The sequence below is a fragment of the Pangasianodon hypophthalmus genome, chromosome 17 (genome assembly GCF_027358585.1).
Source record: "Pangasianodon hypophthalmus isolate fPanHyp1 chromosome 17, fPanHyp1.pri, whole genome shotgun sequence".
Lineage (NCBI taxonomy): Eukaryota > Metazoa > Chordata > Actinopteri > Siluriformes > Pangasiidae > Pangasianodon > Pangasianodon hypophthalmus.
The window spans coordinates 7,909,352-7,923,099 of record NC_069726.1 but is presented as its reverse complement, the minus strand read 5'-3'; the positions used below and the strand labels follow the sequence as shown (position 1 = coordinate 7,923,099).

The 13,748-nt window shown below is 42.8% G+C and overlaps 1 protein-coding gene across 4 annotated transcripts in view; it reads right to left on the bottom strand.

The window, feature by feature from the left end:
* The window catches only part of LOC113544706 (seizure 6-like protein), a 70,255-nt gene that overhangs the window by 21,258 nt on the left and 35,249 nt on the right, over window positions 1–13,748 (bottom strand). For 3 of the 4 annotated variants that reach the window (XM_026943618.3, XM_034312494.2, XM_034312495.2), the window contains exons 7-8: window positions 8,639–8,808; window positions 8,261–8,455 (exon numbers count right to left, since the gene is read on the bottom strand). The exons of the other annotated variant lie outside the window; for it this stretch is intronic. In XM_026943618.3, the coding sequence (XP_026799419.1) occupies window positions 8,261–8,455; window positions 8,639–8,808 (365 nt within the window). The remainder of the gene's footprint in view (window positions 1–8,260; window positions 8,456–8,638; window positions 8,809–13,748) is intronic. 4 annotated transcript variants of the gene reach the window in all.

The window sequence follows — 13,748 nt, the reverse complement described above, 5'->3', positions numbered from 1 at the left end:
CTCAGAAGTAGCATGTATAGCTCGACAGAGAGTGAGGGAGAGAGAGACATGGAGAGAGAGGGAGAGATTGTTAAGTAAGCTTTGTCCTCTAATGGTTAAGGACAATGTACTTTGTGTGCAGAGTGCAAGCAGGGACTCTGGAAAGACTAGCTATGACAGCATAACTAAAAGGAAGAGCCAGAAGCTAACACAGACATGAGGGCACCCTGGGACATAAGGCAGCCAGCCACTCCACCATCGACAAACCTGAGTGAACGCATGAGAGTGGGGGGGCGACAGCATACAAACATCCCAGTTCACCACAACACTCTATGCCTGTGAACCCTCCAGACCTGCCCCTGTACCTAAGAAAAACTATTCACTAAAGGCTTGACTAAACAAATACGTTTTCAGCCTTAAACATATGTTTTCAGACTTAAACACTGAGACTGTGTCTGAGCCCCGAACACTAAGTGGAAGGCTGTTCCATAAGTGTGGGGCTTTGTAAGAGAAAGCTCTACCCCCAGCTGTAGCACGCACTATTCGAGGTACCAACAAATAGCCTACACCTTTTGATCTGAGTAGGTGTGGCGGATCATAAAATACCAAAAGTTCACTCAGGTACTGTGGCGCGAGACCATTTAGTGCTTTATAGGTCAGTAGTAGTATTTTATAATCAATACGAAATTTGATTGGGAGCCAGTGCAGTGTGGATAAGATAGGGTGATGTGGTCATATCTTCTGATTCTAGTAAGGATTCTCGCTGCTTCAGTCTGGACTAACTGGAGCTTGTTTATGCATCTACTGGAGCATCCAGACAGTAAGGCATTACAATAAACCAACCTAGAGGTAACAAAAGCATGAACTAAATTTCTGCATCGTGTAGTGACGATATATTTCTTATTTTAGCAATATTTCTGAGATGAAAGAAAGCAATCCTAGTGATATTATCTACATGAACTTCAAAAGAACGACTAGAGTCGATAATCACACCAAGGTCTTTTACTGCTGCACATGATGAAACAGAAAGGCCATCCAGAGTTATTATGTAATCAGAAAGCTTACTTCTAGCTGCATGTGGTCCTAGTACAAGTACTTCTGTCTTGTCAGAATTAAGTAAGAGAAAGTTAATAAGCATCCAGTTTCTAATGTCATTAACACATTCCTTATTAAGCTGGTGTCTGTCATCTGGCTTTGCTGAAACATACAACTGTGTGTCATCAGCGTAACAGTGGAAGCTAATACCGTGCTTACGAATAATTTTGCCCAGAGGTAGCATATATAAAGAAAAGAGCAATGGGCCTAAAACAGAACCTTGTGGAACACCAAACTTTACCTTAGTATGAGAAGAGAAGTCACCATTTACGTTTACAAACTGATAACGATCAGTCAAATAAGACCTGAGCCAGGAAAGGTCCGTTCCCTTAATGCCTACTACATTTTCCAGTCTATTGAGGAGAATAGCATGATCAATGGTATCAAAAGCTGCACTAAGTTCAAGCAGCACAAGCAAGGAGACACAACCCTGATCAGAGACCAGTAGTAAGTCATTTACAACTTTTACCAGTGCTGTCTATGTGCTATTATGAGGCCTAAATCCTAACTGATGCATTTCATGAATGTTGTTCCTATGTAAGTATGAGCATAGCTGCTGTGCTACAACCTTTTCTAGGACCTTGGAGATAAAGGGGAGGTTTGATATTGGTCTATAGTTAGACAGCTGACAGGGGTCACGGTCAGGTTTTTTAATCAAGGGCTGCTAATTTAAAAGATTTAGGTACATAGCCAATGCTAAGGGAAGAACTGATTATCTTTAAAAGAGGTTTAATTATTTCAGGAATTATCTGTTTGAGGAAACAAGTAGGTAAAGGATCTAGTATACACGATGATTCTGATGATGAAATTAGTGAAATTAGTTCAGTCTCTTCAACGGGAGTAAAACATTGTAATTGTTGATCTGATATTATTATATTATCGTCTACACGGTTAGTTATAAAACTGTCCAGTTTTAAATTAATAGTCTGAATTTCTTGCTTGATATTTTCAATTTTACCATTGAAAAAATTCATGAAGTCATCACTGCTATATAATGATTGTGTGCGTGTTTCTATTGTGGTCTTATTCCTAGTTAATTTTGCTACAGTATTAAATAAGAATCTAGGATTATTTCTGTTATCTTCAATTAAGGTGGAGAGATACACTGATCTAGCAGCACTAAGAGCTTTCTTATAGCTCAAAAGGCTCTCCTTCCATGCTATTTGAAATACTACCGATTTAGTTTGACGCCATTTACGTTCTAGTTTTCGAGTGGTTTGTTTTAAAGTTTGTGTGTGATCGCTATACCAGGGTGCTAGTCTTTTCTCCCTAATTATTTTTCTTTTAAGTGGAGCTACCTCATCTAGTGAGTTGCAGAACGTTGATTCTAAACATTCAGTTGCCTGGTCAAGTTCTTTGGGATCAGACGGTGATCCAGTCATGGTTAGTAAATCTGGGAGATTACTGATAAAACTCTGTGCAGTTGTTGACGTGAAAGTACGTTTGACATGGTGACGTTGTATTATGATTAAGACACATTTTAAATAAGATGAGGTAATGATCTGAGATAGCTTCAGACTGTGGAAATAAGACTATATTTTCTATATTTAATCTGAATGTTTGTATTAAATCAAGAGTGTGACCACCACTATGACTGGGACTTATTATATTCTGATTAACCCCTACTGAATCAAGAATGGACACAACTGCTGTTCTCAGAGGGTCTTCTGGATTATCAAAATGAATATTAAAGTCTACAACAATTAATGCTTTGTCTAAAGAAACAACCAGGTTAGAGATGAGACAGGTCAACAGAGAATGGCCAGACTGGTTCAAGCTCACAGAAATGCTACAGTAAGTCAAATAACTACTCTGTACAATTGTTGTGAGCAGAAAAGCATCTCAGAGTGCACAACACATCGAACCATGAGGTGGATGGGCTACAACAGTAGAAGACAATGTCGGGTTCCACTTCTGTCAGCCAAGACCAGAATGCTGAAGCTGTAGTGGGCACAGTGTCACCAAAACTGGAAAAACGTAGCCTGTTCTGATGAATCTCGATTTCTGCTGAGGCACACAGATGGTAGGGCCAGAATTTGGTGCCAAAGCATGAATCCATGGATCCAGCCTGCCTTGTGTCAACAGTCCAGGCTGGTGGAGGTGGTGTAATGGTTTGGGAAATTTGGACTTTGGGCTTGTTAATACCAACCAATCATCGCTTAAATGCCACAGCCTATTTGCGTATTGCTGCTGACTGTGTGCATCCTTTTATGGCCACAATTATCATACTGGCTTCTTCCAGCATGGTAATGCACCATGTCACAAAGCAAAAGTCTCAAACTGGTTTCACGAACATGACAGTAATTTAAGTGTTTTCAGTGGCGTTCCCAGTCAGCAGATCTGAATCCAATAGAACATCTTTGGGACATGGTAGAACAGGAGCATGAAAGTGCACTTGAAATATCCCCTGGAATTGCATGCAGTCATGTCTACATGGGCCAGAATCTCAAAGGAATATTTCCAACATCTTATGGAATCCATGTCACAAAGAATTGATCCTATTTTGAGATCAAAGTGAGGCCTTACCCAGTATTAGTATAGCGTTCCTAATTAAGTGCTCAGTGAGTGCAGATTATAGGTTTGCATGATAATCTGCTGACAAAAAAAATAATATAACATCCTTAAATCATATTTATAATGTTAACTCTGTTTACTAGAGTTACAAATGTGGTGAACACTCTAAAGCGTGTGCCAGCAATGAAGGTGCCTCCTACCTCACCGTCACTCTCATGCTATACATCATCCAGTGATCTTCAGCCTTCAGCAACAGTGGAAATGGTAAACAAAAAACATTAGTACCCCTGTAACTGAGGAATACAATTATAAAGTGTTGTGAAACTCATTGAGCATATAGAACAGGTCAATAAGCAGTGATGTGCTTTTTCATGTAGGCACACATATATCCAGCCCCCCCCCCCTTTTTTTTTTTTCACCTACTACACTGCTCAAAAAAATTAAGGGAGCACTTAAATCACACATTGGATCTTGATGAAAATTGAATTTCAAGTTGAAAATCTTTACTTATATACATTGTGTAATTTGTTGAGAACAAAATGATGTCACTATGATCAATGGAAGCCAAAGTCATCAGCACATTGAGCGCTGTATTCAAAATCACACCAAAAATCAAAGTATAAAATTTAAATTACAGGCCGATCCAACTTGCATGAATTTCATCACAGCAACTCATAATGTAAATAAGTAATGTGTATGGCCCCCACATGCCTGTATGCACTCTGGGCATCTGGGCATGCTCCTGATGAGATGGCAGATGGTGTGCTGGGGGATCTCCTCCCAGACCTGGATCAGGGCATCAGTGAGTTCCTGGACAGTCTGTTGTGCTACTTGGCGCTTCGGATGCTCCGATACATAACGTCCCAGAGGTTCTCAATTGGATTCAGGTCTGGGGAACGTGAGGGCCAGTCAATGGCATCAATGCCTTTGTCATCCAGAAACTGCCTACACACTCTGGCCACATGAGGCCGGGCACTGTCATGCACCAGGAGGAACCCAGGGCCCACTGCATCAGCGTACGGTCTGACAATGGCTCTGAGGATTTCACCCCAGTACATAACAGCAGTAAGGGTACCGTTGGCTAGCATGTGGAGGTCTGTGTGACCCTCCAAGGATATTCCTCCCCAGACCATCACTGACCCAGCACCAAACCAGTCATGCTGGATAATGTTACAGGCAGCATAACTTTCCCCAACTTTTTTTTTATGCATTTGTACATTTTAGATAACGGAAAAATGCAAAAAGTGAATGGAAACTTGGCTAATAAGAATAGACTATGGTAATGTTACCATTTAATTTTGCCTGTTATAAAACTGCACTCCCCTAATTGACATTTAGGTCCTTTAGGTGTATTAGATGAACTGCTATTCAATTCTTTTTTTTGCAATTGCAGATACTATTCTAGCAGTTTCCTGGGACCTCTCCATCAGCTGTCAGGGCTGTCCTCAGAAGAAAGTGCAACAATGAGAGGTATTCAAAGAGAGATCAAGAAAGTGATCAAGGTTGCCAAAAGACTGCTGCTGATGACAAACCCCAGACAGACAGAGGGGGATCTAGTGAGTAACGGATTACAAAACTGAACTGACAGACAGAGGGAATAACAGATGGACTTAGGATAACAGACAGGAAAAACAGACTGACATCGGGCTAAATGACAGATAAATGACATGACAGACAGATGGGGTAAATGATAAAGAGATAACTCATCTCTAATTGACAAAGGAGATAACAGAAATTTAAATTTTAACAAGAGTTATATTTTTTTGATCAACCTCGTGGTACTGGAGCAGTTCATCGCCCGGAGGGGTTGGTGGAGTGGGTCCAGTGCCTCCGACCAGCATCACTCAACGAGATGGTCCAGCTGGCAGAGGATCACCTGGCAGCGTATCCCCCTTCTTCTCTCTCTCTCTCTTTCTCTCTCTCTCATCCCTCCCCTCCTTTCCACATCCCTGCATCATAGAAACAGGGGCCAACCCCCCCAAAACCAGTTCCCCACACCCATCCCTTCCCCTCCCATCCCTCTCTATCTGTTTCCTCTTCCCCTCAGGTGGGTGGATCCGGAGCTGCAGGTGTAGAAGTAAAGTCAGGGCTGGTGTGCTGGTGTTGTGGGGAGCCTGGGCACTTCCTGGACCAGTGCCATGTGATGGAAGTGGGAGCACTGGTCTGGCTTCCTGATGTGTTACAAGCCTCCCCCAATCTAGCCGGGATGTACTGCATACCGGTGAGTGTCCAAGGGGGTACATACCACACATTGGTGGATTCAGGATGTAACCAAAACTCAATTCAGCAGTGCTTGTTTCAAGGGAGGCATTGGGAAATGCACATTTGGTGAAGGGGTGTGCACGGGGATGTTTATGAATATCCGTTGGTGCCCGTCATTATTAAATTCTGGGGACAAAAACATAAAGTGTAGTTGGCAGTTAGTCTTTGCCTCACCCCTCCGCGAATCCTGGGGACAAATTGGCCAAGGTTTCGAGCATTAGAGAAATAAATGTTTGTGGATGGGCCCTGCAGTAATGAGATACAGTGTGGAATGTGCGCAGCGATGGCTGGGGAGGCAGTGCCAGGGCTGTTGACATCAGCTCCACATCTGGGGGACACAGGGAGTGGGGAGGGCCCCGCTCCTCCTCTCTTGACGGGGATACCCCTTGGGGATTTCCCCTTGTAGCAGTTGCACAATGAGACCCTGAGGCACTCCTTCAACCAAGAGAGAGTAATTGATGGTCAGCAAATTCAGCCCAATGTTGCACTCTTCCACCCCTATATTTAAGGATTAGGTTATATCGAGTGACGTGGGACAATCAAACACAAGAAGAAATCCTGTTAGGTGCGGCTTGCTTTTATTTGACACTGGATTTGACAAAGTGATATTGGCAGATCCTCTTGACTCCTATATCTTAAGGAAAAACAACGTCCTTTTCCACTCCGTTTGGGTTACACCAATTTGTGACCCTTCTTCTTATGTTGTTTGGAGCCCCTGCGACGTTCCAGCGACTCATGGACAGAATCCTCCGTCTGCACGCTGCTGATGCTGCTTATCTGGGTGACATTATCATCTACAGTAATGATTGGCAGCAGCGCATGAAGGGCTGTTCTGAGATCGCTGAGGCAAGCGAGACTCATCCAAACCCAGGGAAGTGTGTGATTGGATTGGTGGAATTCTACTTGGGCCATGGGCAGGTGACACCCCAAATTGATAAGACAGTACTGATTGCAGGCTGGCTGGATACTCTCGCAGGTTTGTGCCTAATTATTCAGATGTCACCAGCCTGCTGACTGATCTTACTAAACAGGGAGCACCAGATCCGGTCTAGTAGATGGAGCCGTGTCATCAGGCTTTTACTCAGGTAAAAGCCGCACTCTGTGGTGGGCCACTTTTACATTCTCCTGACTTCTCTCTCCCTTTTGTTTTGCAGACAGATGTGTCAGACAGGGGATTGGGGGCTGTGTTGTCCCGGGTGGTGGAGAGGGAGGAGTGCCCTGTGCTGTACATCAGCCACAAGCTCTCTGTGTGAGAGTCTGATAGAGACGTAGGAGGAGCACCTCTGTGCAAGAGCACGATAGAGAAGGAGTGTCTGGACATCAAATCGGCAGTCCTCACCTTCCGGTACTGCACCCTTCACCCTCTGTTCGGACCACGCCCCACTCCAGTGGCTCCACTGCATGAAAGATGCCAACGTGCAGATCACTCTTTGGTATCTGGCACTTCAGCCGTTTAAATTCGAGGTGGTCCAGAGGCCGGGGCGCAGATGGCTGTGGCGGATTTCCTCTCTCGGTGAGGAGTTGGCAACAGGCCGACCAGCTCTCCGGCCTGAGTCAGACAGTGTGGGTATTTGGAGAAGGGGTGTGCTTGTGAATGGCAGGTGGAGTCAGAAAGGTGAGTGGTAAGGATTGCACACCTGCAGGGAATTGGACTTATGAATGTTCTGTGTTGGAGTGAGCTGTGGCAAGGATAAAAAGGAGAGAGATGAGCACCAAGAGAGAGAGAGAGCGCCAACCAGCACAGAGCCACATGTGTGTGCATGTGTGTATTTATAAAATAAAACCACTGAAAACCAAAAGTAAAAGATAGAGAATAAACCGCCTTTTGGGTTGTCCAGCTTCCTCATTTCCTACCCGAACCTGGGAACTGTTAGAGTGACTTAAGTGTATTTTAGCTGCAGTATATCTTAATTGAAGTAGTATGCAATATGTGCAACAGTACACTCAGTAGTACATTTATAATACACTTCAAGTGTAACGCAATTATGTCTAAAAAGTGTATACTTAAATCTACTTGCAGTTGTATGAAAAAAGTACTCTAAAGTAAACTAAATGCATTTAAGATGTATTTAAATATAACTTAATTACTATATAAGCACACTTAAGTTGACTTAAGTTGTTCCAAAATAATACATTTGGTATACATTACATTATGTATTAAGTGTTACCACTAAAAGTGTATACTTTTTATAGTAAATACACTTTTGTTTTTAAAAAGTATACTTAAATACACTTTTGTTTTACAGGGGAAGCCAAATAACCTGCAAGTATAATGAGATAATGGGCCCAAATTTTTGGAAATAGACTGCTGAATCCTAGAAAGCAGGCGATAATAAGCAATTAGTCTCATGGGAAGAATCAGTAGATTTTATTGTTTAATTCAAGATGTGTTCTTTTTGCATACTTATACCTTTACACAGAGGCTCTGTGTCATTCCAGTAAGGGTCTCGTGTGTTGATGCACTCAATGACAGGAGGGCCTTGCTCCAGAGAATGGCCAGATTCACAGGAGAACTGTACTATGGCTCCCACACCGTAGGTTGGGTCTGTGGTGCTGAAATTTCCGTTCTGGATGTATGGTTCATAGCAGTGGCCTTTCTCAAATGCTGCTCGGACAAAATTACAACAGTCAGCACACTGTGAATAGCATTGTGAAGGGTTTTTGTCTAATTCTGCAAACAGTTTTTAAATAATTATCATTCTAAATAAGAACAAACATTGTAGGACTTTGTATTCCAGTTGCCAGGGCTGAATACTAATTTTTATATACATGTTAAAAGGTAACTCACCCTCATAATGGATATTGAAACCAGTGTTATGGTTGTTTGGCTTGTCTGTTATAAACTGGATTCTGACTGCTGGGCCCTCACTGATGACTCCCTCAAATGGGATAGGAATCCCCCGACCAGAGTCAAACAGAACTACGGAGCCAGCATCCAGACCACTCCACAAAACAAGCCTGAAGCAAAAATGAGGGGTAAGACTCAAAAACATACACTGCTTCCAGAAAGTATTCACTCCTACTGAGTATTTCCCTTTTTTCTGTATTGCAACACATTTTTTTTGTTCCTTTTGAAGTGACCCTCTACAAAATTAAAAGTAAATTAACTAATAAACTAAAATTAAATCATATTAAATAAATTAATTGCCGTCACAATTACTGAAAAAAGAAAATCTAAAAAAGAACTGCTTAACTGATAAGTATTAACCCCCTTTCTTTTAACAATCTAAATTATTATTAAACACTATTATTTAATTTTTCTGAGCATTCAAACTAGATGTGTTAAACAAGGTACTGTGTTAATTTCAATCCACCTGTGTCCAATTGTATGGTTGCACAATAAATATCACAACTTTGGGAGGTCTCACAGCTAAAATGGCAGATCAGATTAGTCCTGCTGTAATAAGTGCCAAGGAACCACCTGTGAAGCTTTGAGATGAAGTTCTTAGAAAGAAAAAATATGAAGAAGGTTTAAAAAGATATTCACTTGTTCTTGAAGACATGGCCCCTTAGCAGATTGGAGTGGAAGTAATGTAAGAAAGTAATGTAAGTAAGGTTAGCAGTACTACCAGTTGATACTTTCCCCCCCTTGTCTTTTAGTGGGAGTCTCCTATACAGAACCTCCTGTTGGTCCTTAAAACTAGCACGATGAGTGGGTGTATTGTGGTCTTGCTGCTTTGACTAACAATGACATCTGAGCTTGAGCGATTTCAGACATGGAATGAGGTAGGTCCGTTTGGTGGTGGTGATGGTGGGTGACATTCAAGCAAGGTGCAGTGCCCACGGAAAGAGATTCACATGCCCTCGACAAGGCTTCTGGGCCCATGTTGAGACAGCCCTTCCAGTAGTGCACTTTGAAGTGGAATTGTGGCAATTGAATGCCCAGGCGAGTGCCAGATGGTCAGTAAAGACCTCAAACTCCAGTCCTTCTAAGAAATGTCTCTACATTTATACTGCCAAAACCACTGCCAGACACTCCTTCTGTGAGGTGGAGTAGTTTAGCCCAGCCCCTCTTAATGTCCTTGATGCATATGCAATAACTTTCTCTCCCGCCTCAGACTACTGGGTCAATATAGCTCCTAGTTGCAGCTCAGTGGCATCTGTGTGGACTTGAAAAAGGCAAGGAGAGATGTGTGAGCTGGGATGTGTGAGCGCGGGCTTCAATGCTGCAAAGCTGGCTTGACACTCAGGTGACCACTCCCATTTGACCTTTTCTTCATCAGGTGGTTCAGTGGTGCAGCCAGGTCAGCAAAACCCGGAATGAAATTGTGGTACCACCCTGATAAACCTAGGAAGTGCTGGATAAACTTCAGGTCAGTTGGCACCGGGTAGTCTGCCAACACTTGGGTTTTAGCAGCTTCAGCTTCCATCCCCGTCTGGAGACCATATGGCCTAGAAACTTCCGCTGCTGCTGCTTGAAGAAGTGACACTTTTTCATTTTGAGTGTCAGATTAGCTTAGGTGAGTCTCTGCAACACTGCACTAATGTCTTTTATGTGCTGTTCACAGGTCTTAAAATGTATGATGTCATCAATATAAACAAAACAGATCCTTCCCCTTAGTTCAGTACTTGCTCCATCAGCCGTTGGAAAGTTGCAGCAGCATTGTGTAACCCATATGAAGTTTTTTTGAATTGATATAGGCCCTTGCTGGTGAGGCTTTGTTCTGCTTACTTTCTTTCGCCATTTCCACCTGCCAGTATCCGGCAAATCCAAGGTTGTGAACCAGGAGGTGCCTTCCAAGGATTCAAAGATGTTATGCAGTATGGGCATTGGATAAGCATCCAGAATGGTCTTGCTGTTCACCCTCCTGTAGTCTACACAAAACTGGTAGGAGCTGTGCGGTTTAGGCACTAAGACCATGAGTGAAGACCATGGTGATGAGGAGGGCTCTATATTGTCATCCTGTTACATTTTACGTGTTCTTCAGTTAAGGCTTTTTTAAATGGGGGTACTCTGTAAGCTCTGCTTTTTATCGGTACTTCGTCCAGGGTGAAAATTCAGTGCTGGAAGTGATAAAAGGCCAAGCCTTTTATTCATATTCATAATAAAGTGTCATCGCTGAATCTAACTCATGTTTGTGCTTAGGAGGGTTTGACATCCACTGGTGATGAAGGAATGGATGGTAAGCTTAGCCTTTTCCTGAGTGCACCCCGTACTGGTTGTTAGCCACATCAAGAATACCTGCTGTCTTTGTGATGAAGTATAGCCCCAGGATAACAGGAAAGGGCAGGTGGGCATTGTCCATGATGTAAGTGTCTAATGTCATTTTCTCCTCTGCCATAATGAATTTTTGCTGGAGGTGTGGGTCGATGTTGGTCATATCCTTTTCCAGTTGTCTCCACAGACTCTGCTGCAGGGTATAATTACTGCCTGTGTCAATGATTGCTTTTACTTCCTTCCCACCAACCATCAACTGTACCTGGAGTAAGGAGGGTGTGATGAGTCTGGAGACATGAGGCTGTGTGACAGACACCCCAGCAAGATCTCTGGGACCTTGGCTTCCAGGTGGTTTCTTGTTATTCCTTTCTTTGGAGTTCAGCATACCAACCTTCTGCCAATAGTCCTTTGCTCCCATACAGTCTCTTTCTTCCCTGGCGCCCACCTTGACCAGCTGTTCCACTGTCATCACTGTCCTTCTGAGGCAGCCAGGAACCCTGAGATTGATGTTATTAAGGCCTACCAATTCCTCTTCCATGTTATCTGCTTTCCACTTCAAGCAGAGACTGCGGTAATCATAGGCAAAATCTCTGAGCTTCTGCTCCAGCTGTTGTACCAGCGTCCTGAGCTTGTCCTCCACCTCTGCTAAGTAGTCATCGGGTAGGAAAGCAGTCATGAAGGCTTTTTAAAAGCATTCCAGTCATGTACTTTAGATTTCTCTGCCCTCCACCAACTCAGCACAGGTCCTCTCAACACTGTGCTCAACACTGTGCTCAAAGTTCAACGTTTGATAGGGGCTGAATGTCAAGAAAGTTCCCACACTGCTCCAGGAAGTTGAGGACATCAGAGGTTTCAGCTGAGTCACCAAAGGAGGGGAAGTTTAGGCATATAAGAGGTCTCGCACAGAATGAGGGAGCACCAGACAAGACCTGAGAGTGTAAGGTGGTCAGTGGCTGGGTATGTATGGGTTGGCTTACTGTGTATGTAGTGCTCAGAGTTGTGGGAGGTGGAACACATGCTTGAGAGTTATCGTCATGGTGGGATATGGGATGGTGTATATTGGTAATATGTGGGGTAGCTGGGGAATGAGAATGTAGTATTGAAAATGTAGGGGTACTGGTTTGCCTAACCTTCTTAATCTGACTCTCCCACTTAGCATCCCTCCTGAGAAAACAATCTACAACCACCCTCTCAAGTGTTTCCAAGGATTGCTGGAAAGAATCCTGCAGCATCTCCAGGCTAGCCTCCACTGCGTCCCTTAAAGTAGCTTCCCTATTAAGAGTGCTATTAATTGATTGTGTATGATTCACCTCTAGAGTTTCAACTTGTTTTTAAGGCCAATAAAACACCATTTACTTGTTCAAACTCTGTCTGAAGTGCTTGTATTGTACATACAGTCTGGTCCATAAGTATTTTGACAGTGACACGATTTTTGTAATTTTGCCTCTGTTCACCATCACAATGGATTTGAAATGAAGCAATTAAGATGTAATTGAAGTGTATATTTTCAGCTTTAATTCAAGGGATTTTACATTTTTATTGCATTAACCATTTAGGAATCACAGCCATTTTTTACAGAGTCCCTCCATTTTCACAGGCTCAAAAGTATGGCGTCTTATAACGATGGTGAATTTGAGGGTTCTTAGGAAGACAGCATGGATTCAACTGGAGAGCAAGCATTCCAGCAAGCACAGAACCCTCTCTTTGAAATGTGCATAAGCTATGTTGCTTTTTATTTCCAGTTTTTGCTTATATGTTTTTTTTGCAAGTAGTATGGAAATATAATTTTTCACATGTGGGAAAAATGTACTGCATTTTTTCCACATTTACCGTGGCACTGCATTTTCTCACATGTTGCATGGCACTGCATTTTTTCCACATGTAGCATGGAAATGTTTTATGTCATGCACTTGTATGCATGTAATAATAAACAATGGCAAATGCACCAATATGGGCTCTTTAATAGCTAAATATAATTATTATAGAATTATTATTATATAAATATAATAGCCAATTTAACATTCAGCAATGATTTGGGGTACTTATTGTACTTTGTATCTGTGATCATTTATTGTTGCAACAAATCCCGAAAATAGGCAGCACTCAGGTGTCACCAATTGAAGCCACTAGGCTCCTGCGACTGCAACACAATCTGAACAGGACAGGTGGCACAGTATTAACAAGGATGATGTGCCTCCCATATATATTTCTCCTGCCCACACTGCTGGGGTACAACTTGATAGCCACCAGCAACACAATTCTCTCTAGCTGTCCCTAGTTGTTTTTTTGATAAAGCCACAGTCAAGAGTCTCTGCAACACCACAAACCTGTATGCAGAGTACAAGACGATAGAAGGGCATGTAGACACCACTGAGTCCTATAACTAGCCTGAAGATGTGCAAATTCCTGAGCCTAGTCATTTACTGTGGTGTACTAAATCCTAATAAAGCCATCAAGAGTTTGAGATTTGTGGAGAAAGGATAAGGTCTATAATTTTCCATTCCCAACCTCAGTCATGGCAGGCTACAGATTTGAGGCAATATTATGGAACCTGCACAGGAGCAGTGTCAAAGACGACGAGCAGAATGACCAGCTAAAAGACACCACTGGTTACGACTGGTTCTTTCATATGAAGCCCCTCAAGAAGCAACTCTTAGTGACATGCAGGGCATACTACCAGCCTCACCAGAACCTGGCCCTCGATGAAAGAATGGTAGCCACGAGTTCTAGAATTGTGGAT